The sequence below is a fragment of the Pogona vitticeps genome, chromosome 12 (genome assembly GCF_051106095.1).
Source record: "Pogona vitticeps strain Pit_001003342236 chromosome 12, PviZW2.1, whole genome shotgun sequence".
NCBI lineage: Eukaryota > Metazoa > Chordata > Lepidosauria > Squamata > Agamidae > Pogona > Pogona vitticeps.
The window spans coordinates 870,404-897,484 of NC_135794.1; the positions used below are offsets into that span (position 1 = coordinate 870,404).

The 27,081-nt window shown below is 51.3% G+C and overlaps 1 protein-coding gene across 2 annotated transcripts; it reads right to left on the reverse strand.

The window, feature by feature from the left end:
- Positions 1-281: 281 nt before the first annotated feature.
- On the reverse strand, positions 282-26,350 carry SLTM (SAFB like transcription modulator). 2 transcript variants are annotated; one of them, XM_020784782.3, is made up of 21 exons: positions 25,649-26,350; positions 22,258-22,345; positions 20,145-20,209; positions 19,569-19,742; positions 15,841-15,888; positions 15,363-15,387; positions 13,567-14,035; positions 12,915-12,964; positions 11,900-12,012; positions 9,498-9,647; positions 9,004-9,113; positions 8,136-8,293; positions 7,745-7,833; positions 6,800-6,963; positions 5,715-5,895; positions 5,135-5,259; positions 4,798-4,971; positions 3,367-3,678; positions 2,810-2,948; positions 1,702-1,859; positions 282-979 (listed from the first exon to the last, which is right to left on the reverse strand). In XM_020784782.3, the coding sequence occupies exons 1-21, from the start codon at positions 26,333-26,335 to the stop codon at positions 871-873; spliced, it is 3,588 nt and encodes a 1,195-aa protein (XP_020640441.3). In that variant the 5' UTR covers positions 26,336-26,350; the 3' UTR covers positions 282-870. The 2 variants fall into 2 exon arrangements, with proteins under 2 accessions (XP_020640441.3, XP_020640442.3); XM_020784783.3 differs by lacking the exon at positions 19,569-19,742.
- Positions 26,351-27,081: the final 731 nt, after the last annotated feature.

A 27,081-nucleotide genomic window follows, 5' to 3' on the forward strand; every position in this document is an offset into this window, starting at 1 on the left:
TAGCAAGCAGGCAGGGAGCCTTCTGCTGCCTTGCAGCCCCCTGAGGGCAAAAGGACAACAGAGCAGCCCAGACGCAGCCAGACAGCACCTGTCAGGATGGCTCCTGGCCCAAGGGCCCCCACCCTGGGGAGCCTCTCTTCCAGAGAGGAGGAAGGAAAGGTCTCTGCAAGGGGGAGCAAACACATCGCCGGTCCCTCCTCCGCCAAGAGAGGTGAAGGGGCAAGGCTGGACTTGTTCGGGCACAACGTCTACCTGGGCAGAATGAAGACCGAAGCAGCGGGACGGATTATGAAGGTTTATTTCAAAAGGGTACAGAGGCCAGGATACAGGTCCACTCAGTGTAACAACTTTTGCAAAAATAGGTTACATAATACTCGGAGATGAAACAACCCACTTTATTCTCTACACACTGTAAAAGCCTTGGGAGATGGTGGGGTGGGGAGACAGGGTGGTGGTTGATGTACAGCTTAAGAGACTGGCATGTTTTCTGTCAGCATCTCGTTTTCCAGTCTGACATCAACACAGCTAACGCAGGCAAATTAAAACTACCAAGTGCAAACGAGGCCTCTTTGTACAGCATTGAGATATTTTGCTCCAATTGGTTTCAGAGTGCCTAGAATTACAGGGCGAAATGCTCCTCAAAAAGGGACAGCCAACTATCCAAAACCCAACCGCCTAACTTAGTTAAAATGCCTCCAAAAGAGAGGGAAAAGAATTACATATAAGAGGTGAAGGGGAGGGGGGGGAAGAGAGCACGAGAGAGAGAGAGAGAGAGAAGAGACAAGTTTTCTTAGCTAAGGCTCCTTTTGTTCACAAGAGTCGTCTTCCAATAAGTTATCTCGAAACCAAGGAGTGGGTGGGTGGCGGGCCTCAGAATCGTCGCGGTGGTCCACCCTTAAAGGGCTTAAATCCTGAACCACTTCCCCTCGACATGGAATTGCCCGTCATCTGTACAACTCTGTTAATGGGCGAAGAATTACTGGAACCAAGTGAGAAGAGAAACAGGGTTACGTTTCCCACGCGGGCCGGCCTCCCTGCCTAGGCTCGGGGCTGGGCAAGGCAAAAAGGGCCTGCCGGTTGGGTCCTGCTCCTGGGCCACCCCTGGCCCAGCCCAGCAGGGCTCCTTCACAAACCCCACGGAGAAGGGGCGAGTGGCTGGCCGGCGCGTTCTGAGGTTGCTGCTGTCTGGAAGGCTGGCAGGGTGTCCCTTGGTGGGAAGAAGCCGTCGGAGGACCCCTACTTTTTCCGGGCATCCTCTGCGTATTGGTGGCCAGGGAGGGGCTGCCCTCCAGTTGGGCTTCCCGTTGGGGTCACTCACAGGCCCCGTGGGTGGGAAGAGGAGGTCGGCTCTCACCCGGTTTGCTCTGGTGGCCAACTTTCTTTCTGTCTTATGGCCGCTGAGTCGGCCACCTCACCTCGGGAGGGGGGAGGCCTGGGCTCTTGTCCCCCTCACCCCACCGAGCAGCAGGGCACCCACCCAAGGCTCCGGCTCCATTTTCCTTATGGGTCACACCTAGTTTGACTTGGGCATGGGGGAAAGCTTGGCAAGCGAGGCAGAGGCAGCCCAAGAGCTGACCAACCTTAGCTGGAGGACAACTGGGGGGGGGGGGGCACCGTGGGTTTGATTCCTCTCGGTCCGGGTGCAAAGGTCAGGCTGGGAAGGTGTGGCAGGGAGGGTGGAAGATAAAGCGCCCCCGGTACCTTGAATGGGGAGACATCATGCTGCCTCCGGCTCGGCTGTCTCCCATCCTCCTCGAGTCGTGGTAGCTGCTCCCTTGTGAACTGGGGCCGTGCCACTCTTTCCTTGGCCCGGCGTCGCGGCCGTGACGCTCAACCACATGGCGGTCTTCGTTATAATGCTATGGGGGGGGGAAGAGGAGGGAGGACACTGCGTTTTAGCCACTGAGAGACCATCTCAGGACATCCGGTCCCCAAAGGATCCACCCCAGACGAAGCTGTGAATGGCCCGCCCCCCAAAGCAAGAGGTTTCCCCTCAGATACAGGCTTCGGACAAGGACCCTTGTCTGCCCCAAGGGGAGGTCCCGTTCCAAAGGCAGTCTTGGCACCTGACCGCCACCAAGACACACAAAGTCAGGCAGCCCAAATGTGGCACCCTTTGGATCAACATGGCTCTTTAGGTGCCCAATAAAGCTTTTTCCACGGCCATCTGCTTCCCACCAAGGGCCACTTCAAACCAAGAGAAGACCTCTGGTCCCACCAGAGCGACAGGAAGGCCGCTGACACCCCCCCCTTGCTTGGAAGGCTCAAGGGTCGCTGCTCCCAGACTCCGGCACCCCCTCTGACAGGAGGCCAGGCTGGCCTCGCCGTCGTTTACGGGCCACAAGCAGGCAAAGAGCTTTTCCCTCTAGGCAGAGTCAATGAAGGGCTGCCTGAGTGGGGTTTTCAAAATGGATTAGGGTCCCTTCTTGCACTGAGTGTGTTTTGGTCTTGTTTATGGTTTTTTTTTAAAGTATGGTGTTCATTTGATCCTTTTAGTATTGTATACGCAGTTTTATTTGCTTTAAAACTGTGTTTTAATTATTGTCAGCCACCTTAGGTCCTTTTTCAGGCGAAAAGTGGGCTAAAAAGAGTTTAAATAAAAAAAACAACAGATAGGTGTAACTTCAGTGGAAGGTCTTCCTCACACCACCTAAGGGACCTTCCACCACTGCCACGGCCACTGCTTCAGGCTCAGCCATATTCTGGTACCTCTGAAGGGTTAAAGGGAGCGACAGCCCGCCCCCTCCCACCCCCAACCCAAAGCGGACACTCTCCACCCCATGTGAGAAGAAAAGGAGGCTCGACCCACCTGTCCCCCACTCCCTCGCTCCATGACGCCACGCTCCGGTTCTCGGCCTCCATAGCCAGAAGCACCGCTGCGGCTTCCAGTGGGGGCCCCTCTCACCGCATGCCCAGAGACCTCTCGGCCAGACCTCTCAGGCCTCTCTCTGGGAAAAGAACAACCACAACCACGAGGCAGTTTCAGTGCTGGAAGAAATGAGACTGCACGGGGCAGGGGGGAGTGGATGGGGGGAAGAACGACTATGGGCTCAGGTTTGTTTGCAGGGCTTTCAGGCGGGGTGTCTTGCTGTTTTTCCTCCAAACTCCCAACCATCCTCTCCTGCAAACCCCGTCCTGCCAGACAAAGCCACGTGTCTGTCTTGGGCGACTGGTGCCCTTTGATGCCGCCAAGGCTCTGCCCTAATAATCCCGAGGGACTCCCTTGGCTCGGCAAGCAGGAGGAAGCCCCGGGCCCCCTCCAAGGGAGAGGAATGGGAGGAGGGGGTGGGAGGAAACGGCCCCTGCCAGCAACGACCCCTATAGGGAGCCCCACCCCAAAGAGCCCAGGCTCCCCAGACAAGTCACCTGGCATCCCGCTTGTCAGGATTGATGCCCCCTTCACCCTTCCAGGAGCTCTGCCGGGAGGAGTTGGGCCCGGCTTCTCGAGGGTGCCGGCCGTGGGGGATGTCTGGCCGGTCTTGAATGATCACCGTCCTCCGCTCGTCTCGATCTCCTCTCACTTCCCGCCGGTCGGTGTCTCGAAGCTCGTTTCGGGGCTGGGGGGGCTCGTTTCTTCGGGAGTCAAAGTTCTTGGGGTACCTCTCGAAGCTCGGCTCCTCCCGCCTCGCCGTCGGCCGAGCCTTCTTCCCCTCGCCTTGGTTGACAAACCGCTCCCGCCTGTCCCAAAAGTCAGGAGTGTCTTCAGATGATGGGTCGCTCAGTTTGGCACACAGGGGCTCCACGCGGCTCAAGGCACACACCCCCGCCCTCCACCTTGCCAAGGACAGAATGACCAAGCCAGGCTATACAAGGGGGGTGGCCAGAACGTGCATCAAAGCACAGAGGAGGAGGAGGAGGAGGAGGAGAGGGTGGGGGCCAGACTTCAGGCTCACAACACATCCCTCGAGGGGTTTAGCAAAACCCTGGCATCCCACCGGACGGGGCCAAGTGGAAAGGAGCGTCTCCGGGAGGGGAGGGAGGCCCGCCCCTTGGCTTCAGGAGCAGCGCCCGCCAGACCCGTGCTCTGCCCAGGAATCTCGCTGCCCGTCTCGGAATTCAACCGGCAGAACTTTCAACTCGGAAGTTCCTTCCTGGCTCCCAGCTAGCCTCTGCCTGCAGCCCCAGCCCAACAGAAGGGAACAGGCACCCCCGACTCCCAAGGCGACCCACTTCACCTCGGGCCCGAAACGGGCCTGCCTCACCCACCTGCCTCCGCTGCTTTCCTGGGGCCACTGAGGGTGCGCCAGGCCCAGGTCCCGCCCGCCATTGCCTCTGGAGGTGGCCCAGGCAAGGGGGGAAGGCCTTTCGGCAGAGCCGGCCTCTCCAGGCTGGCCTGGGGCTCCCCCTCAAGTTCTGGGACCTGCCTCAGAGTCGCCAGCCTTTTGGGAAGAAGGACCCACCGCCTGGAAGGAGACCAGCCCCACCTGCAAGGACAGGCCTTGTGGGGCCGTGCCAGGCTGCCTTCCATGACAGTCACGCCGGCACTCTGGGCAAAATCCTGTTCACATCAGCACGGCGTGAAGTTACATGGGTCTCAACAGGCAGGGTAACAAGGTAAGCTCCTTACACAGTTCTGCACCCGTGGCATGATTAACTGTGCAATTCCCCCTCCCCCCAAAAAGCTTTGGGGACAGCACTCTCGCCTCAGCGCTACCACAACCACTGCAGGCGCAACTTCCCAGTTATGCACGCGTAGTGGTGCAACAAGAGTTCAGCCTGTGTCTGCTACGTGTGGCAAGCCCTTCGCTCACGGAGTTCTTTCTGCCGCTGTTATTTGCGCACGAGCCCTCTCCCTACCTGTCGAAGGATGATGACTCCACTGCGGCGCCTCCTTCTGGGTATCGCCCACGCTCTCTGTGGTCAAAGTCACTGAAGCGGTTCTGCTGCCGATTGTACTCGGACCCGTGGCCAAAGCGGCCCCCTGCGTCCATGGCCATCTTCTTACTTTCGTTCCAGTAGTGGTCATCTCTCCTGGGGGGGGCAAGGGGGTTGTGGGTGAAGAGTGATGGATAGGCCAGGCCTGTGCTCTCAGGGGCCAAGGCCTGGCTCGAGCCCAGCCAGCTTTTCTCAGCCTTCCACAGACAGCGTTGTGTTGGGAAGCGTCCCCGCGACTGGCCAAGGACGTCAGCCCTACCTGTGGTCCACGTCGCGAGGCCGCTTGAGGGAATTCCTTTTCTCTTGCTCGTAGCGAAGCTGCTGCTGCTGACGACGAAGCTCTTCTCTTTCTCGGGCAATCCGCTCAGCTTCCTTGCGGCGCTCCTGGCCCAGAGAGAAGAAGGGCTTTGAGGGAGCAAACGCAACTGGGCGGCCCCGTGCGCCGGTCTCTGGGGCTTGTGGGGGGCGGCGGCTCAAGAGCGCTTCGAACACAAAGGCAAAGCCCCAGGTCCTCCTCTCTCTCCGTTTCTCGAAAGGGGCAACCCAGCTTGGGGCAAGACGTGGCGTGCAAGGTGGGGTCACTGCTCTCGGTTCCAAAGGCGCGCACACAGGGTTACACAGGAACAGCTGAAGGCGCATGCTGAGCTCCAACAGCAGAAATTGGAATGAACCCACTGTAGGCATTCCAGAAAACTCCCGCATCGCCCTAAGCGTGCAGGCCGCGTCCGCAGGCACCACACTGGAAGGTACACGGGGGGGGAGGCCCCCCTGCCCTTGGTGTTCCAGGTTACAAAGGGCGTGATCCGAAGAGAGAGGGCTGGCCCGAGCCTCAGGCCTACCTGCTCAATCCGGATACGCTCCCTCTCCAGGCGCTCCCTCTCCATCCGCTCACGCTCTAGCTTTTGTCTCTCGATCTCCAGGCGTTCCCTCTCGCGTTGCAACCGCTCACGCTCTTCGCGCTCACGCATGAGTCGGATGCGCTCCCTCTCCCGCCTCTCGCGCTCGGCAATTTCTCTTCGCCTGCAAAAGGGGGGCAGCTTCAGAAATAAGGCTGCTCCGGGGGGCTGTCGCTTCTACCTCTGACACCCGCAAGAGGGAAGGGGAACCTCCGGACCTGCCCGTCCTTTCCGAGCCACGGCAGGATGCCGAGATTGGGCCGGCTGGTAGGACAGGGACAGAATCGTCTCAAGAGCTGCGGGGCAGGGTCTGGTCCTCCTGGGAGCCATCCAGACGGACCCCTCTCCCTCCCCCAGAGGGAGGCAACTTCTGGGACCGTAGCCCCCCCCCCCACATGATGGCACCTGCGGGCCGATAACTTCCCCAGAGCCACCAGTTCTCTCATCTGAAGACAGCAGCAGCTGCAGCAGCGCTGGCAACTTGTCCTGTGTGAGCAGTTTCTCACCGGGGAACATCGAATGACTCCCAGGGAGCCCCCATAAGGGAGGCGGCAGGCTCCTGACAAACTAGCACCAGCGCCCAAAAAAATGGTGCTTACATGCAAGGCAGGTAATGAGAAAAAGAGCTGCCTATCTGTATGGCTTCCAGTCTCTTCTGCCTAACCTTGCTGTGCACAGTCATCGCTGCAACCCTCTTGTGCGTCCAAAGAGTCGTCAACTCGTTTTCCTTCTACTTTTGCTGGCAACCGACACCCGTCAACCCTGTCTTAAACCCCTGAGGTGATGCTGCGCCATCCTCACCTTAAGCTAGGATTACACTGCAGTTATTTATCCTGCTCTCAACTCCCGCTCGGAGAGCCTGGAAGCCTTGCCCAGGTTTGCTCTTGAGATCAAACGCACACGCACAGCCCACAAGTCTACTCTGAAGGTGAAATCAACCGACCCAACGGCGTTCGGGAACTGCCCCACGAGAGGCTTAGAAGAACAGGCGCGTGTTGGCCCAGTGCGCCTAAGCACCCTTCCCTTACCTTCGCAGCTCCACCGCCCGCCGTATTCGCTCCAGACGAATAATGTGCTCCCGCACTCTTTGCTCCTTCATCTTCTCAAACGGCAGGATGTCCTTTCGGCCCCGGTAGTCTCTGAACTTCATTTTATCTTGAAGAAAGCGCTCTTTGTGCCTTAACATGGGTGGCTAGAGACAAGGTTTTGCCAACACTGGAGTGAGGGGCCGTTGCTCACAGCAGGACATCCAACCCAGCAGGGCCGCCACCCGCCAGAGGAAACCCTCCAGCACCCAAAGGGCCAAGCGGCCCTTGCCGTTACCCTTGCCGTGCATAAATCAAAATGAAATGGCACAGAAACATTCTGAAATAAAAAGCAAGGAACAGCACCCCTACGACGCGCTCAGAAAGGGTGCAAAGAGCCCCTCTCTTGATGTTTCACCCATGTCTGTAGTGCTCGGGGTTACTGGGATGGCTTTAATTGTTTTCTTGCCTAAACTGGTTCTCACCTTACTTTCAGCCTGTTCTCAAATACTGTTTACATACGATTGGTAGCCAATTTATATACTACTTTGTGCAGAAAAGTAGGACAACAGCGTAATACTAAATGCAGAAAAAAATTTGGCAGGGGAAAGAGTGGCTTGAGGAAGGACGACAAGGGGCTTGGCTTCCTCACCCTACCCCCCCCCCAGCCAGGTTCTTCCTCCAAAACATCTGGCCCCGAGCTGCTGGCTAGTAGCGGTCCAGAGACCACCCCTAGCCTGGACGGTGAAGGACCAGGGTGGGAAGGAGGGCAGCCTTTCCTCGGGAGCTCTTGGCTGACACCCTGGCTGCCAGACCCATTCCAAAGGCCTGCAGTCAGGGACGGAACAGGCCCCCACGCCAAGAGGGCAGCAAGGGAAGCCACGCCACCCTGGCCAACTAGCAACTTCTTGGATGCCCCCCGTCCTGAGTATCCTGAACAAGACTCACTTTCTCAAAGCGTCCCCCCCTTCGGATGGGCCTGGAGTGGTCTCCTTTGGTTTGGTCCAACACAACCATGTGGCTTGGGCTTTTTACACCTGTGGAGGAGGAGAAAGGGACAGGTGTAAGCCCACAAGGGAGCGAGGGAAAAACCACAGGGATCATTTTGTAAAGCATGCACATGGGTCTGAAAAACAACAGGCAAACTATCTCTGCACTAACAGTTTAAAAAGATTATATGGAAACCTTGTCAGCTATTCTAGGCAGCAGTGAAGAAGGCATCGCCATGTACTCTTCAAGAAAAAACCCAGCAAAGGCGGAGGGTGTTGGCGACAAAACTGACGGGCAGCCCCCCCCCCGGCAGCACAGTGGGCGGATGCCTCCGTGGTGGAAGGCGTACTTGTTCGCTTCTTCTCCTCCGAGGTCTTGGCAGGGTCTCGGTTGGGGCTGCTGGATCCAGTGTCACTTTTCTCCTCTTTTCCCTCTGGCTTTTTCCCCTCCTTGCTTTCTTTCTTCTCAGATTTGTCAGATTTCTTCTCCTCCTTTTTGGAAGGAGTCCTTTGTATATTAAAAAAAAAAGGGGGGGGAAGGAGACAACAAGCATAGGTGAATTGGCTTCCTAAGAGACCCACCTTTTAAAGGATGGGAGGTGGCCACGGAGAAGAACCCCCAGCTTGGAATGAGTAAGCTGCTCAATCTACACAATTGCCAAGCTAGATGCTCCCTGTTTTGCCAGCTTATAGATCGGTTTATTGGCAAGAGCGAGAAATGTACCACAGCTCCAAGACTATAGATGTGCAAAGCCAGTATGTGCACAGCAGGTGTGCAAATGGCTCAGAAAACACGCTTGAGTGCAGGGGTCACCTGGGCCAAACGTTTGGGGTTCCCGGTGGGGCCCTCAGGTCCCCTCTACTGCCATTTTCACCAAGAACAATCGTTTCCTTGAGGAAGATGCCGCTTTCCCAGGAAAAGCCAGAGATGGCACCTGGGCCTTCAAAAAGGTCCCTGGGCAGGGTGGGCCAGACAAGGACAAAAGGCAGAAACTTAGGAAAAGGCTGGGGAGTCAGACCCTGACCCTGAGCCCACCAAGGCAAGGTGCCGCCAGAGGCTCTCCAGAGCGCGAGGCAGGTCGCTCTCCTAACCCTCCTCCCCAGAGATGGGACTGCCCAGGGGTCTCACAACCAGACCGGACCCCGTCTAGCTTCCGCCCATGAGGCCAGTGTGCCCACCAGGGCAGCGGCTTCAGCCGCTTCAACACAGGTGCTGACCTGCTCGCTTTGTCGCTCGAGGTGGTCTTCTTTTCCCCAAGATTCCGACCAGAGCCAGATTTCTCATCGCTGTCCTTCTTCAGCTCTTTCTTTGAAGGATCCCCTTTTACCTGCATGTTTTGTTCGTTTGTTTAAAAAATGGAGCACGTTAATAGATTAACTCTCTCTATCCAGACACACCATCACGCTATTCTCTCATCCACACCGCTGCTTCATGCTGGGCGAAATAATTCTGCATTCCTCTGCTTGCCTTCAGCTATGTTTTTTCTCACTTCCTGTTAGACAACCAGGCCACCTCCTCGAGGGGTGTGAAAGACAACCGTAGGGCACAGAAGGCAGTGTTTCCCTTTCCCAACTGAACTGCATCCTGACCTTCCTAAAAGATCAGCTGCTAGGCATGTCGCCTGGCTTCTGTCAGGTGCAGGCCACTTTCTAAAACGGGTCCATTCCAGATTATCATGCCCCCCCCCCCGCAAAACCAACGCCACACCTACTTTCTCCACAGAAATCTGCTGCCCATGGAGCTCCGTCCGATGCAGGTGGCCGATGCACCTGGCCACCTCGGTGCTGGACGACATGGTCACAATGCCATAGCACTTGGCTCCGGGGCTCCGGGCGCTCGTGACCACTTTTGCAGCAAGCACCTACGAAAAGCAGGCAGAGACAGGAGGTCAAGGGGACGGTGGCGCCACGAGGCTCCGATGCCATTCACAAAGACTCCTTGATCCGTAGGGTCAGAGGCCTCAACGCCGTCTCGTAGACGTCTTGCTGGTCAAGGGGGCCCTTTTCCTTGGGAAGCAGACATCCTTTAAGGGGTGGGAAACGTGCCCTCAAGGTGTCCTGGCCCAGAGGCCCACTCCAAGCACCTGAGATCCACGAACACTTTGTCAACCTCCAGATCCCCTGCCTGGTTATGTTAAAAGGCTGTTACTTCTCTTGTCTTGCCTCAATGTTTGCCATTCTGTGCAGCACTCTGGTTCCGGAGAGGCAGAAGAATGGACCACGTTTGCTCAGAGGTATACCATCCTATAGTTGGTCTCATGCTTACTATAATTCTTCTTAGGCTGCCATCTCTATGTGGTGTTACAGGTCTCAGGAAGGTGGAAATGAACGGATGCATATTCTCCTTCTTGGGAGAAGGGAGGGAGGAAAAGAGAAGATGGTGGGCCTTATGGCCCGAAGGCACCGACAAGGTCTCTCCCTCTCTGCTTTCCTGAACCTCCGGGAGAAGATCCTGCTCCTCCATCTTCCTGGCAGGTCCCATGAACCCAACAGACCATCTGCTGCAGCCACACGCAATGTGGCACGTCTTTCACTTCCATACCGGGTCTGACCCTCCAAAAGTCGCCTTCCCTGTACACCCAAGCCTCTTGCCACGTGGACCAAGGGTGGACTACAAGCAGCAGAGTAGTCTTCTCCTTGTCCTTGAAGCTCATCTTTCCATTGTAATTTCCACTTTTCTTTTCTTATGAACCTTCTGAGAGAGAAATTCAGGTTCCAGTACTCACGGCCCACCTGCTTTTTTCCTGCCAATGAACGGTCCATTCGGGCAGGTTTGGGGCCTCATTCTCGCTTCACAGCTATCCCCAGGCTTAGGAGCCAGACAACCCAGAGGGGGAGACCTTTATCCTGTGCTTCCATTGGAGAAACTTCCTGGCCAGCCTCCGAGACAGACGTGGAGTTCCACAGCCATCGCAACCTGTCATCTTCCTGCCAGAGACATGGCAGTCGCAGCTGCTGACATTCATCTCCTCACTTGAACCAACCCTAGACCAAGTTCCACCTTCACAGAACAAGCTCTTGATGTCCGTGGGATGTAGACGCATGAGGAACATGATGAGCTGAGTTTAGTATGTCCTGTTGGGGCTCAGAAACCAGCCTAGGAATCAGCCCTCAATCTCTACACTACAGAACCAGGTCTCTCCTGGTCTTTTATATACTCCAAACCCAACGCGGTAGATGATGAATGCTGCACCTCTGGCAGAGGCACTCGAATCACAAACCCGCATCCTGGATTTTTTGTGAAAACCGGCACCCCAATCCTATGGCGGCATTGTGGGTTGTGTCGTTAATAAAGCTTATAGAAATATTTGACTTGCTGAGACATACGGCGGTGATGTTTGCAATGAAAACAAGAGGCCTTTGTCTTAAGCTGCTGATCCAGGTGTTCCTCTGAGATAAGACGCATTCCCAAGGAAGGTCGATTATTAAAATCATCATGAACATCTACGGATTGAACTTTTTAGTTCACATGTTTCCTAAACAAGAACCCATTACTGAGGAGTTGCTGCAAGCCATGTATCTGTTTCCAGCTAAAGTGCTTTGAGTATCATGGAGCACTCAAATTCTTTGCTCATACAGCCCATGTGACTTTAATACCATAACTTAGATCTACAGAAAGGAACGTCTCTTTTTTTAATTATCTATTCATTCATCACAAATAATCAACTTTCAGAGTTCCATTTCAGATTAAAGAATGCAATTTCTGTTCACATGCAAGCGCACTAAGCAAGGTCAGTGACTTGAAGGCTAAACGCCCACCATCTTCTTCCAGAAGAAAGGGATGATAATCCCTGGATGTTCCTCCATGGGATGGGAAGCTAGTTGTGCTCAGACTTTAACAGAAAGCCCTAATATTGACAGCCTGCGCCAAAACAAATAAAGAGTATAAAAAGTTCTCTTCTAACAGCTATTATGCTTTCCTTCTGCTCTGTAAGACAACATGAGTACAAACTGACACGTTCATACCACCTAGATTTTGAAATCCTTCTAAAGACCAAAAGAACCGTAATCTCCCAGGTGTCAACACGGGTGGGCATGCTCCATCAATGGCCAGCGGGTTCCTACGCAAGACGGACCCCCGTAGCCGGCTAGGCACGGTTAAGCGCAGCCATACCTTTCCGTATTTGCCAAAGAGATTTTTCAGATCAGCCGCTTTTGTATTGGAAGACAAGCCGCTGACCCATAAGTTCTTGGTCGAGCTGCTGCTGCTCCCGCTGCTGGCACTGCCTGAAAACCAAGAGGCAGAGCACGTTTCAGTTTCTGTACGCACAGACACCACCCAGGTAGTACCCAGCCATTCTGGATGTGGGCTCATTTAACAATTACGTTGTTTTTGCTGAGCAAGCAGTACACAAAGGATACTAGGCGAAGAGAAAATTTGGTGGGATGATGTGGGAGACGTGCGCATGGCCACCAGCTAAGAGAAGACGCACAGACACCTGCTGCAGACACCCTTCACGAAAAGGGGTCCCTTTTCCTAAGCACTCTTTAATTTCCGGGGTGCACGGAGAGACTAGTGGGAGAGGACGATCAGTGCGAGTCCTTGGCAGCACCTCCTGTTAAAAGGATCCTCAAACCTCAGAATGGGAAGGGGGCCTCTAAGGCCATTGAGTCCAACTCCCTGCTCAAGGCAGCAATCCATATCCAAACAGATCTGGCAGAGGGCTGTCCAATTGTCTCCTGAAGGCCTCCAGCGTTGGAGCGCTCAACACCTCCCCCCTGAGGTCATGGGTTCCACTGGCGTACTGCTCTAACAGTTAAGAAGTTTTTCCTGATAGTCAACCAAAATCTATGGCAGACGGTGATGCAAAAGACACTTTGCCCTCAATACCCGAAGGAGACTCCTGGATTTTGGCCTCTGCTTGCTATTAAGTAATGTACTGATTGCCTTCGGAACAGTTTTGCTTACCACGAACCCTTGCTAGTGTAAGAGAGACAGTAGAGCCACCTGGTCACCGAGTGCATGACCGGCGTTCTTGTGAGACTCGTGGTTCTCGCTTTGGGGTCCCCGGAGAGCACCAGCTACCCTTCCTTTTTAACAGATGATGGCCAGGCAGGAAGAATGGAAGGAGCCCCCTGGTTCTCTGGCCCACCCGCTACGAGAGTACACACCCCACAGAAGGCATCACCTTTGTCATCCTTGGAGGCCGTCTTGCTTTCCTTTGATTCCTTAGTTGAGCTAAAGGGAGGAACAAATCAAAGGAAAGTAAACAGGCAGAATTTAATGGTCAAGAATCTTAAACTATCAAACAAAGTCATTTCAAAAAAAGGGGGGTGGAGGGGAAGGGAGAAAGAAAAGGGGGAGAAAGGAGGGCTGGACTGTTATTTGAGGAAAAGGGAATTCCCCGCATCATGGCTTCTTGCACTGATTTTCCCCAAGATGCCTGAAGATCTAGATTTTTTCTGACAATTTTATTCAGTGGCTATATGGCAATCTTCTCCACATTTCAGGACTGGGACTTGGCTTCACTTTGGTGTTTCTTAGAATTGAAAGTTGTTCATTATCATCACAAGGGTACTTATAACTTGACTATTAAAAAAAATAAAAAATAAAAATAAAATCGTGTCAATTCGTCAAGGCAACCAGCAGAACAAAGCATACACGAAGATCCCGTTTTCTAAAAACCACAGGAAGCTTATGGCCATCAAAACATTTTACAGGCAGGAGGCAAAAGAGAGAGACTAATTACAAGTGTTCTTGCTGCTACCCCCTGAACGGAGAGGGGATCCCACTGAATGAATGCTGGCCGTATCTTAAAGAACTGACATAGAAAGACCAACCTCTTTGCTTGACCAGAGGCCCCTGTTGACGAGGCACCTTTCTTCAAAGAGTCCTTGTCTTTGTCTCCAGATTCTGCCTTCTTCGCACTGTCTCGGGCCTCCTTCTTGACAGGATCCCCCTTCGCGCCGTCTTCCTTCTTCCCATCTTGATGGTCCTCGGTCATCTCATAGGCTTGGCCTTCCTTCTCCAGGTTCGGAGCCATGGCCTCCTGCTCCGCCTTGGGCTTGCTTGCTTCTGAATCTGTAATTTTCAGATTTTTACCTGTTTCGAGGAGGTCATCCCCATCAAAATCCAGAGTGATGGCATCTTCGGCCTGGATTGTAACCGATATGTTATCATCCTCAGCTTCTTTCACAGACACGTTTGCTTCCATCTCTTCGTGAGCCGAGTGATCTGTCTCAGTTAGGCTCTCTTCTGAAGGAAGAGGCTTAGATACTTCTTGTGTACCATCACCAGAACCTGCTTTATCTAAGAGGATTTAACAGGAATAAATATGGCAAAACAAGAAGTTTAAACATTTTCATACGCACAAGCTAGAAGAGAGAGGACCTAGAAAATACAAAGCCAGTTATTAGAACTGATGGAACGTTAGGGGGAAAACATAAGGGGGCATTTAATACATCAACCAATCCTTCACCCAGGCTCAGGCATTCTTCATGGGAAACCAATTCTCTAGACCAAAACACCAGCTCTCGGCAGGAGGTGTGAAACAAACAGGAGTCTGCTTAGGAGACACCCGTTCTTCTTTCCAAATGTCTGTCGTCCAAAGCTGCCACACGGCGCAAAGGAACTCATCTTCCAAGCCCGATGACAACTGACAGCTGAAGTCAATGTTGTGGCACTTCCGCGGTACGGGTGGGTGCGCCTTCCAGGATCCTTTGGACGGCCCACCCTTCCAATGGCCAGATCCTTCACAGTGGGCGAGTCCTGTCCATTGTTTTCCTTCTCTCGCTTGCCTGCCAGCCACCCTGTGGTGGCAGAGACCAGCGGTTCTTCACGCAGAAACGTCAAGCCAAAGTTCGCAGATGGATGGCAGGCTTCATCCAGCCTCTGTGAGGGAAGCCCTCTCTGTCCGACCGTTAGTGCTGCCAGCAGCGTTTGAGCGTTTCCACAAAGAGGTGTCTGTCATGGGATCCCTCCCAAAGGCCAAGTCTGTAGCTTGCACCCCCAAGGTTTACGCCGTTCAGCTGGAGTCAAAACAGTGGCCTGTCCTTTCATTCCCAGCAGGTAAGGTCCGTTTGCTCCCTAGAGGTCTTCTTTATCAAACAGCTGAGCCAGGGGCGGGTTAGGGTTCTGACTCTGCCCCACCAAGTAGCACTGAAAGGACTGCTGATCGGATAAGCCTTTTCACTTGCTCCAAAGTTTCGCTGGATGCCATAAAAGATGACGTGACAATTGCTGAAGGATGGAAGCAGGCTGTGTTCCATAGCAGGCCTAGCTTTCCATTCCATATTCTATGCGGTAGAATTCTGATTTCTCATTCATTACTGCAGTGCACAGCAAAGCGTAGTCATGAAGACTTACCAGATATGCCAGAATCAAATCCAAGAGGTTTGGGAGTTTTGTTCCCTCGGGGCATTTGGAGGATAATGTGCGTGTGCGAAACATCCACTGAAGTCACTGCCAGGTGCCCGTACAACTTGGAAGGAGAAATGTTGGCTGAGCTAAGATCCAGCCACTGGCCTTGGTGGAGGAACTTACAACCCGATCGGAAACAAGCTGGTGCCCCTGCCATTTACAAAAGGCAACTTGAGGCATATTAGAACACTGAAAACCACATGAATGCCAAACATACCTCTCTCATTATCTTCATCTCCGTCCTGTAAATTAAATGAAAAATCAGATAAGCATTCTGAATTAGGACTCAGATTTTAAAAAGTAGGCCATGCCATTAAATTCCTGCACTAGAAAATCCTTTATGCTCTCTTTACTTTTCCTTGCTCCAGCTGCACAAAGTTCATTTGTCAAAAACCTGTGATTTGTACTGTTTCCACTCATTCAGAGACCTGCTTAGCTACCATACTGGTACTGAGACTGCTAAGCAGGAACTAGCAGAGAGGTGAGGAAAGTAAGTCGTTCGTTCTTGGGTGGCTATTCAAAATGCCCAGTTTCCCTCCCCGCCATGTGACCACCTCTAGCAGTTTGCCTCTATTACCTGAGTCCTCACAGTCTCCAAATTCTGATGCCTCTGAAGCTACCTGTCCCCTGGCCTTACTGAATTCAAGTATCACCATCTTTCTCATCAGCCTGAAGAAGGCAATTTGAGGATTTACCTGAGTAGCAGCGAGGCTCTCCTCTTCCGTTCCTTGGAGGTCATTGCCCTAAGAGGAGGAAACAAACCACAGCAGGCTAAATAAGCTGGCCTTCCGACAAAGGCCTTTAGAACAGAGTGGGTGACAGAGCAACTGCACTTCAAATGCCAACTGAGTTGGACCAAACACCCCGGGCATGGCTCTCTTCCACTGGACAGAAGATGCCCAGCCAAGAGGCAGGACTCCTGCCTCCTCCACAACCCCTAGTCTTTGTCATAGCTTTCTGCAGTGGAGCAGTTTTGTTTCCAAGAACACTGACTACCTGCAGAAAGGTCCCTGGGCCCTCCTTACTTCACCAACTGTCCTGTTCAGCCCAGGCCCAGGGCAAACCTCATTTTAGGTTTCCTTCAGCCCCATTAACACCACACCAAACAGGTCTTGAGGCCCGGAAAAGCAGCCTCTGTTTCAAAGTACATTAAAGTTACTGAACAAGAGAGTGTGTAGAAATGAATAAGGGCCTTGTCACATAAGGGTTCAATGGCTGTCCTGCAGCCAAAACTGTGCTCATGGCCGCAGGTTCAATCGCACGCAGCCGGCTCAAGGTCGACTCAGCCTTCTATCCTTTCAGGGTCTGTAAAACCAGTACCCAGCTGGCTGGCTGGGGGGGGGGGGAGCAATGTGTCGCCTGCATAATTAACTTGTAAACCGCCCAGACTTGAAGTGCTATGGGGCAGTCTATAAGCAGCATGCTTTGCTTTTTGAACATCCTGCAACATGCATTAGGCAGCCTGCCTACAAAGCTTTCCCTACACTGCCACCCATCTGCTGTATGTTCTAGAGAGCAACTGTCTGGGCACTTCTAACTTTTTTGCTTCTACTGCCTTTGCCCACTCTAATTTCAGTCTTCAGCCAACTGGATATATCTACGGACCAAACTCCTCTGACTGTCTTGCCTTAGGCAAAGACTTCTGTCCACCTTACCTTGGTGCACCTCCCTATTCTTGCTTGGAGAGACTTGTCACTCACTACTGGTGTCTGAACAGCTCTTTGTAACTGTCCACAAGACCACTGCTTGCCACACTCCCTACCCCTGTTAGGTAACCCCTAAGAGTCATGGAGAAGACAACTAGCATGCTGGACCTTTGCCTTTCTATTTCCATTTCACCTTCCCTCTTCCCCCACATCCTTACGAGTGAGGGTCCTGCTGCTGAAGCTCTCCTCTGTGTGCTGCAGTCTTATCAAATCTTTTGCCAAAGAAAATGTATTAATCTTTAAATCAGTGCAAGAATCTTTACTCTTTTTGTCACAAGAGATAACAGACTAACAAAGTGATCCCCTCTAGCTCTTCCACAACACCATGCAAGAGTTTTTTCTGAGTTCAACCCTAGAACTTTGCACAAATTGCACTTTTGTTAACACCACAATAAAAGCAGTTAATAATACTGTCCTTTTAACCTTTAAAGGATTTCTTGGCCCACCCTCTCTCTGCAGACTCATGAACTGCTTCCTGAATACAGTACTACAATCATGCAGCAGAGAACCATCTAACTCCAACAGGACAAAAAGCAAATGGCATTTATTTGCCAGAAAACGGTTTGGATTTTGCAGCCAATCTGTTCCTTGTAGTCAGCTAATTCCAAAGGTCAAACACAGCACAGTGTTTTCAGCATTCTCCCCACATACTGTGCTTACTGAGAAAGGAAAACTGAGGTGGGATAGGATTGCACTTTTCAAATACTTGAAAGGCTATCATTCAGATGAGCAGGATCTGTTCTCAATCTACCCAGACTGCAGGACATGAAACAATGGGCTCAAGTTACAGGAAGCCAACTTTTGGATGAATATCAGGAAAAACCTTCTAACTGTTAGAGCAGTATGACAACAGGACCCATGACCTCGGGAGGCGGTGAGTACTCCAACGCTGGAGTCATCCAAGAGAAATTTAGACAACCACCTGGCAGATCTGCTTTGATTTGTATTTCCGGTTTGACCAGGGGGTCGGCCTTGGCCCCTTCCAACCCCATGATTCTATGATTATTCTATGATCTAAGGCCATAACTGCATGATACGGTGCCTGCTCACTCAGAGGGAAGTCAATGGCTTTTGTTCTTCATTTCACCTAGCAGAGGATGGGAAAAGGCTCCAACCGAAACACCATGAGCCCAAGGGTAGATATATGGATTTGCTCACCCTCACACCCCAAAAAAAGCTCGCTCTCTCTGTGTGTGGAAATGACGGGTTCTAATCAGCAATGTCCATAGCCCCTCATGTCATAACCTGAGAAATTTCAGATGGTCCTTCCTCCCCTATCAATTCTGGAGGCAGGCAAGACAAATCTCTTCCCTTTGTACATACGGAAAATGGCAACATGTGGGAAGGCAAGCAAACCCCTCAACACCCGGCCACCCAACCAAAGGATCACTATCGCTGCTCACTCCTCTCTCTGGTGCCCTAGGTAAGGGACTTTTCCCCTTCTGAAATGCACATCTCGGGCAAGGGTTCTCCAGGATGATCGGAAAGTGGAACGGCGACAAGGTGTTCAAAGGAAGTCACTTCCTCTCCCCCACCCCACTCCAACATCGCTCTCCAATGAACAGGCCACGTCACTGCGAAAACAGAACCAATATTCATGGACCAGCTGCTAGACAGCTTTCCTCGCCTTCCTTCAGAGACTTGGTGGGCAGGACCCTCTGCCCAGCATTGGATCACTTCAACGGAGTGGCACCAAGCACAAGAGACAGGATGGGTATCCAAACCATGCAGGGCAAGATGGAAGCCCAGCGATGCACGTGGCCACACTTGGGAGGCAAAATACATGGCACTGCCCTCACTCTTATTCTATCCTGAGGAAGCCTTCTCTTCACCGGCTTATACAGGTGACAACCATAGCAGAGAGTGAGTCTGGTTATTTTAAAAATATCTCTAGGCTACCTTTACATAAATATGTATGTGATACCAAAATCACTGAAACATCCAAACAAGAGAGAGAGGGAGAGGTTGTAAACAGACATCACAACCAGCTAAAACAATCTCTACTGATGGAATTTGGACAAGAGTCTCCCTTGAACATTTTCACATTCTGGTATGTTGGTTTTGGAAGAGGTGCTCATTCAGGTATTGGGGTCCCAAGGCGTGAAGGCCTTTAAAGGTGAGCAGCAGCATCTGAAACTGGCAATAAAAGTGGAGGTGTTTCTTCCATTCCAGGTAATTCTCCCAGAATGAGCATAATAGAGCTCGAACAGACTAGGCCAGAAGACTTCAAAGTGCTGACTGTGCACTAGCTGAAGCATTCAAGGGCAATCCCACGTACAATACGCCAGAGTATCCTAGCCTGGAGGCTCCCAGGCCATGGATTAGTAGAACTAGGCTGTCTACTGTACGTCCACGAGAGGACTCAACTGGCAAATCAACTGAAGAGGGTGAAGAGGTCACCAGGCCACCTGGATCTCAATGGACAATATTGGTTTAAACAGTTTCCCCAAACTTTTTGACTTTTTAATGCTTTATGTGGAGATACAAGGAGAAAACACACATGAGGGAGAAGAGGCACAGAAGAGGGGACTGCCATGACCATGAAGATGAGATGGATTTAGGGAACTCTGGGTGAAGAAGAAAACCAAGACGCAGCAGCATTCATTTCCAAATAAGAAGTAACCAACTTCTGTTACCAACGGAACAGGACAAATGGCTGGAGAGAATTTCCAAATACCATTTCTTCAGTAATTGGATTGAAGGGTTTTGCAGAGTACCTTGTCTTTCAAGTCCTTCTCTGTCTGCCTTAAACGAATTTTCTTCTTGTCTACAGGAAGCAACTCTTTAGCATCCAGCGAGTCTTCTTCGTTTTCTGCACATTCTTCTGCAGAGTCTTTCATTTCGTCATTTCCATCCTGGTCACTTGCGTCTTGAGCTTCCAATTCACTTTCCTTTCAAGATGAACAACACTTGATATTGCAGATGGAAAACAGCTGTATCTTGCATTCAGCAGCTTTTACAGGCACTGACTCTAACTAGAAATTTGCCAAGTTCTTCCCCAACCTGGAAAACAGTTCATGCTTCCACTGCCCTTACTCAACACTTTTATTTTTTTAGAGATGCCAATATAAATTGATAATGGTATAGAACAGCGACCTATATTCCTCTCAAATCAAATGAAAGAAGGAAGGAAGGAACAGTCCTTGCTTACAGTAAAAGAAAACTGAATGGTATGCTGTTGCCATAATCAAGTGTGCTGAGCAAACACGAATGTTTATTCAGAAGTCCCCACGTACCAAATAGCAAGGTGCTGATCACTGGCTCCCCAGTTTAATTTCTCATGACAGTATTACCTTGAGCATGGAATCATCTTCCACCGAAGCATCACCACTTAGTTCATCAGCTTCCTGTTTTTTACCTAAGGGACAGTATATATTAATAACAATATTGTACTTATTAATGTTTTTCATAATTAATATCCTACTAGGATACTAAGAGAGAAAGAGAGAGAAGCAACCGTCTGCAACACCACCACATTCCACCTTCTAGGTCAGCCATTATCAAACCTGACAACTCAACAGAGCACTCTGGTGATGGGCTCTGAAATCTGACACACCTAGACAGCTTCATTTGTGTGTGTTTGGGCATTCCTGCCAGTCTGTGTAGCCTACTGGGAGCCCCATAGCCTGAAAACTGGCCTCTCACCCTGCCAAGTTCCGTAACTCAACTGAAGGACTACACTTCGACATTCCTTTAAATAAAATGGCAGTTTAAACAAAAAGTCTAAAGAGTACAATTTCAGTCTTCAGACCTGCTCAAAGAAAATACGAGAGATGATGCCACGGTGGCTAGAGGCAGACCATCCTGAGTAACACTTGAATTGTTGGTCTCCCATCTTGCCCTGGATCCAGTTACATGGGCTTAATGTTGTTGAATATAGGCACATCTTTTCAATAGAAAGCTGCTATCCAACAAATTAAAGAAGGAAGGAAATCAAGCTGGTTCCACTATTTAATGGTTTGGTCACCCTTACTTTAACTACAAAGGCCTCCAACAGGATTCAAGAAATATTCTTCCATTTACACCTAGGCAGATGTTATAACCATCCGTGCATGACCCTTGTCCATTATTTTCTCTGTACTGACTAAGCACACCTTTAACGTGCAATTATTTATTATTCTCCTGTACAACATCTTTTCCTACTGCTGCGATCTTTTCCAAAATCTACCAGAGCAGCTATTATTACTGTTATAAGGAATAAAGTGTACATATATTGTGTTACTGGTTTCAAGTCCCACAAAAACACTTGCACGCCTCCATCACAATCTCTAAAACTCCTTATGTGTATTTTAAATAGGCTCACATTTCTCACCTTGAACAAATGGCACAGCCAGATATTCCAAGATGACTATCAATCCAGTGCACATCAGTATAACTGTTACAATCCTACTTGCTAAAAGTCCTTCTGAGGTAGAAACAAGCACAGGGGCTCTTGAGAAACTACTAAGTCCCACAGAATTACCAAATAAATCTACAGAGGAAAATAGCATCTGGAAAGCTGCATCTAATCAAACTAAGTGCCCACCTCTACAACAGAATGCTCAATTTGATGTAACTAATGTGTTTTGCTGCAGCTGTACTTCTATATAACCAGACACAACCACCCTTTCTCAGGGGTGGTAAAAACTTTCAAACGCTGTCTACAGTACTTATGTCCAGCATAAACTACCTGTATAATATGCTTCTTTGGAGGCTGCACCATTTTTTACCTGTTATTAGTGATACATTGTTAGAGGGGAATCTGAAATTTTGCACATTATTTTATAATACCACCTATAAGAAAGAGCTTAAAATAATGAATAAATAGCTCCTCTGTTACAGGTGCTTAAAATGAGATATCTAAAAGAACATTATGATATAGTGCTGGATATATGCTGTTTTCTTCTATAATTATGGTCATGCTAGCTGCTTGACCATGGGGTAAACACAAAGATAAAAGTTGAGTAAAATATAAACAGTAAATCAAGTGCATATAGTAAAACAGCTTCAAACTAACGATTGAATTGTATGGACACTGGCTATTTGCTTTGGGTTAAAAAGACCAGGGTTGAGATTTGAGATAAAGAGTTTGAGTCCACAAACGAGTCTTTCCAATGTTTTAAGGCAGAACCACTGGTCCGACTGGCTGGAGCCAACAAAAGTGGGTCCCCAAAAGTTGTACCTAGCAACTTTTGGGGATCCACAGGCTTTCCAGCCCTGCCGTAAAGGACTACAGCCAACGTGGTAGAGAGCACAGCACAGGCTTTCTTATGATCCTGATCAAGGACAGCAGCTACGTTGTGTTTCAATAAACATCCGGACAATTACATAATTTGCACAACTACTCCCAGGTATTTTAAAGCAAGTGAACAGATTCTGTGGCCAACGGTACAATTTTCCGTGGATTGCTCTCACAGAAACTCTAACCTTTTCCTTTGGTTGGTTTCTTGTTCTGAGCATCAGTTCCAACAGGTATTTCAATATTGTCTGGATCTCCTCCTTCCTCTTCAATAGCCTAAGAGAAAACAGAAAGAGGGGACTGGGTTACAGCAACGCATTCCTCATGAATCCACTATTATTTAGCTCTGACATTCATCAGGCTAGCTGTATTTTTTTCAAGGCTCAGGGCATAACTCATGCTGGACATTTTTATGGGTCATTCAGGGGTTAGACTCCAAGAAGTCAAAAGTAGACACCTTTCATGAAAAGGAATGCAATGCGAACTTCCAGACAGTATCCCAGACACCCATTTTATTCACCCATGCATAGGAACAATGGAAACAGGCCATATGGAATGTTTTTATTTTTAATCCCTACTGTTCTTATCAGAGTAGATAAGTTTTTAATTGGTGAATTAAATATCACAAATACCATCAACAAGAAGTCTGCCGTAAGGAAAATGTTCCTTTGAAATTCAATGTGTTTGCTAAACATTAATCCATACTAGCTGGTTATGCATCTGCACTGAGGCATTTTTACTTTCTTTCTATTTTACTTCCAGCTGAAAACGTAGTTCTAGTTTTGGTTAGGAGTTAGTACCCGATGGAGTTGCCAGTTCAACCACTGGCAAACTGTCTGTTGTCTGACTGCTGTTAACCTTTGGGAAATATTCCTTGAAATGTTTGAAGAACTGCTTCCCTTTAAGGAGTACGCTTGCATCTTATATGGGTTTTGATACATAAAAGGAAAGGGAAATAAGAGTCAGGACCTATAAACACTGAGCATGGATGAGAGGTCATATGCACGACTGCCACATGCCAAGTAAGACTGCTGGTCCATCTGGCTTCGTATATGGTCCAGGATGATCCATGAGCTCCCTAGGATCTCAGGACTTGCCCATCATCTTCCACCTGTCTTGGAGCTTTGGAAAGCGGAGTCATGTAAGGTGAGCCATAGCCGCTCCCTCCTCAACTGGCTGTTCCTCTTACAGTTAGAAGGAATGTGTCTCCTCTCCCCAGCACCCCAGAGGGAGTCTTTGTCCAGCACAAGGCACCACCCGTTTTCACAATCAAAAGCAAAACGAATTCTGAGATGCTTTGCTCTTCACTTCTAGAAGCAGGAAACACTTTCTTTGCACTCCTGCCTTAAGACACACTTGAACACAGAATCAGGTTGTCCTTGTACATTCCCTGCAAATGCAATTTACACTCACATGATTACAGCCATTGCTCTAATGCCAACTGAAGCAAAGGGGTCAGCTGAGCACATATATACACAGATGAAGCACTCCACAGCACTGGAAAAAGCTACTGTCCTCTCAGAGAAAAAGCAGCTGCATCCAAAATTGCAAAATTAAAAATAAAAATTTAAAAACAGCACATGTGCACCTGACTAAAGAAGCTACTTGAATGAGTAGCGCAGCATTTCAACCTAATAAGAAAGGAGCCCACCTGCCATGACTTAATTTCCAGATAACATCACTTGGATGACTGAGAATCTTCACAGATAAATTCTTGCATTTGAGGCACAGTAGTCTCCTGAGAATATAAACTACAAGTGCTGAACACTGGAGCATTTAGATCACACATTGCAAGCTCAGACTAGTGGATTCAGTCAGTGTCATAAGTTACTAACTAGTAAATGATTCTCTGTGCTGTAAATCGGCTGAAATCCAGATATATCTGCTTCAAATAAAAATAAATGAAAACTAAAATTTTATATACACATACTTAAAAACTTCTGGGACTTTCTTTGAAACCAACAAGGAGGATTGCGCTATCCACCTACAACAACTCAATGTTGGGCATTAGAGTCCAAGGCAGAGCCCAAGCGCCACCACAGATGCAGGATAAGTCCACATTTCATGCAATGGACACGAACACGGCTAGTATCCTCGGATATCCCTGTCAGTAAGCCTTAACTGCTAAAATTCTTGTTATCAATAAGCTCCGGGACACATTCAGGGACAACCCAGCCATCGTATTCCTGACATGGGCTTGCAAAATAGATGGCAGGTGTCCTTCAACATAGTGTTGGCACTGCAGCCATCAGCACCCTTGAGTCACTCACAGCCCTATGGAGAAAACACCAAACACCATGCAATGTGTGCAAAGAGAGGAGAAGAGAGTGGGGCTCCAGTGCTGCCAAACATCCCCAGACGGGGCCCATGGAGGTCCAGTTGCCCTCTGTGTCAACCTTTACTTGGCTGGAGGAGGAGAGCTCAACCGACAGCCACAATGTGGGTGGCCGGCTTAATCCTAAATTATTCAGGAAGGGCCTGGCATTTCTTACTGCTCAACATTAAACGGTCACACACACACACAAACACACCATTCCAGTCCCTCCAAAACCTAATTACTTGGCAGTATTCCCATCCTGCTCACCCATCACTTAAATCTAGTAAGCCATCTCAAAAAACTGTAGCAACTGCCTGACGTTAGTGGTAAGGACTGATTCAATCCACCGAAAACCCACTCAAGCCCAAGGGCAAGGCGGGCCGTTTGTGGAGGCCCCCCCAGGACCCTCGAAGACACCCAGCTGTTCAAACAGCTGAAAAACCGTCTTTTCCAAGCTATGTAAACTAAGGACTCCTGGAGCAGAAAGATACACCCAGCCCTGATTTTGTTTTATTTTTGCTGGGAGAGCAGGTCGTTGGTTGCAACTGACCAAAGTTAATTTTCACGGTGACTGGCTTCGTTTTCTACAAAACCCCTAACCTGTTGCTGTAAACCACAGGGGCATCCTTAAAGGAGGTGTTTTTTTTTTGGGGGGGGGGATTTAATTCCAAACAGTGGAATCAAGAGGCGGCGATGCTTTGGTCGTGTGCCATCACCTCCTTTCCGATTTGGGGTAATCCCAAGGCCTGCCATGTCTTTCGACCCGAACAACCGCCACCCCCAAAACACCCAGCAGTAAGGGCTTCAGGAGGGATTTGAACCCAGGACCCCGGAGCCTGCAGTCCCTGTGCCCCGCCGGCTCTTCCAGGGAGCTCGTCGTCAGTATCCTCTATAACTGACACTATCCTCTCATCATCGTTCGGAAGCCTCTCGGGCCAGGCTGTACCCTTGGAAGGGGCGCTCGCCGGCGGTGTCTCCTTAGGCCGCCTGGGGCCCTTCTCCTCCGAAAGGCGGCCCAGAGACCGAGAGGAAGGGAGGGAAAGAACGGAGGGAGGGCGGGAGGAACGGTTTCTCCTCTTTCTCCTTTCCCCTCAGGCCGGGGGAGGCAACCGGACGGGGAGGAAACGGGACGAAAGGGTGAGGCCGGCGGCCGAGGCCTCCCTGAGGGGAAGGGCGACGGGAGCCTCCTTTTCCCCTCAGGAGCCGCTCCACGGAACCGAGCCGGCCCGGGCCTTCCCGTCGGCTGGCCGCCTCGGGCTCACCTGCTTGAGGCGGGCGATGAGGACGGTCTTGACGCCGGCCACGTCGAGGTTGCGGCGCTTCAGCTCCGACTTGAGGTCGATGACGCGCAGCTCCGTCAGCTTCTTGCTCTCCATGGCCGCCCCGGGCCCCGAGGGTGTCGACGGCGAGGCGGCGGCGGCGGCGGCGGGGCCTCCGGGGCTGGGCGCGGCGGCCGAGCACGCAGAGGCCGAGGCGGCGGCGGCGGCGGCGGCCATTTTGTTGCAGCTTCTCTGGCGGGCACAAAGCGGCGCCCCCCCTCCCCCCCGATGGCGCTCCTCAGGCCGGCGGGATCTCAGCGACCGCCCCACCTCCGCCAAGGACCCGGATGCAGGGGGCGGGGCCAGGCGGCGAGCTTGCGCAGTGGGCCAGCACGCGGGGGAGGGTGGGCGGCGGCGGACTTCCGCGCGCGCAGCCGGCCGGAATCCTCTCTGGCGGCCGCGCCCATTCGTGACCGTGGCCCCGCCCCCTCTCCTGGTTCCTCGGGCCCCGCCTCTTTTTTCCTCATCCAGGCGGCTGATTGGTTGGGGCGAGCGCAGGGCGGGGTCTTGAAGTGGAGGGGGAATCAAGGCGGGAGGGAAGGAGGGAATTCGCCCGCTAAAGCTGGACACGGGGCTCCGTTCCCACGAGACGCGTGGAGCCCGACGTGATTTCTCGCCGCAGGGTGACATAAAGACGGCAGCCTCGTCGTCCGCGGTCGCAGCCTAGCATTTCCAAAATGCATTGAAATGCACGCTCGGATAGTCTTCAGAATAAAGATGATGGGAACTGTTGTCGCCCAACCTTTCTGAAAGGCAGCAAGCAGAGGAAATCTGTCTTCAGACGTTCAGCAGGCATACCTGGCAGGACTGGTCCTGGGCATTGTTTCCCGAGGCGTTAAGTCCTTTAGAGATGGTTCATGCATGTCTCGGGGGTAAAGGAGACGCATTTGAATCGGAACCCCGCGCAAACCAACCTCCCTCCACGCGTTCAGGTTGCTTGGGGACACCGGGCACGCAGGACGTGCGAGCGCCCCTTCTGCAGCCCAGGCTCACCCTTTCCTTTCAAAACGGGGCCGTCCCGCTCCTGGGCCCATTCCCTCCGGCAACGAGGCTCCCGTGACGACCACCCTTTCCCCAAACCCATTTGAAGGCTTTGCCTTTATTAGCGGAATGGGGGGAAAAGAGGGGGGGGCACAGACCGGCGTGCCCGCTCCCGCACTTTGCGGGTCTTCTCTTCGTCCGGAGGCGCCCCTTCGGCCTCCCAGGGCGGAGCCTTCCAGGCCGGCCGTTTCAGGCCCGCCGGGTTCGGGGCGATCGGCGGGAGGAAGGGGCGCGTCGGGAACGGCTTCTGCGTGGGCGGGAGGAGCCCGGCTTGCGTTGAGAACCGCAGAGCCAGCCCGCCCGCTCCCCGGCTTGGCCGAAGGAAGCCCATGCCC

Bases quoted from the DNA above. Each gene is read 5' to 3' on its own strand.
- SLTM (XM_020784782.3), bottom strand. From the start codon at position 26,335: ATGTCACCCTGCGGCGAGAAATCACGTCGGGCTCCACGCGTCTCGTGG. The intron at 9,648-11,899 runs GTATGGCTGCGC...TGCTTTTCGTAG, and splicing joins TCTTTGGCAAATACGGAAAG to GTGCTTGCTGCAAAAGTGGT. The intron at 2,949-3,366 runs GTGACTTGTCTG...TTCTTTTCCCAG, and splicing joins CCTGACAAGCGGGATGCCAG to AGAGAGGCCTGAGAGGTCTG.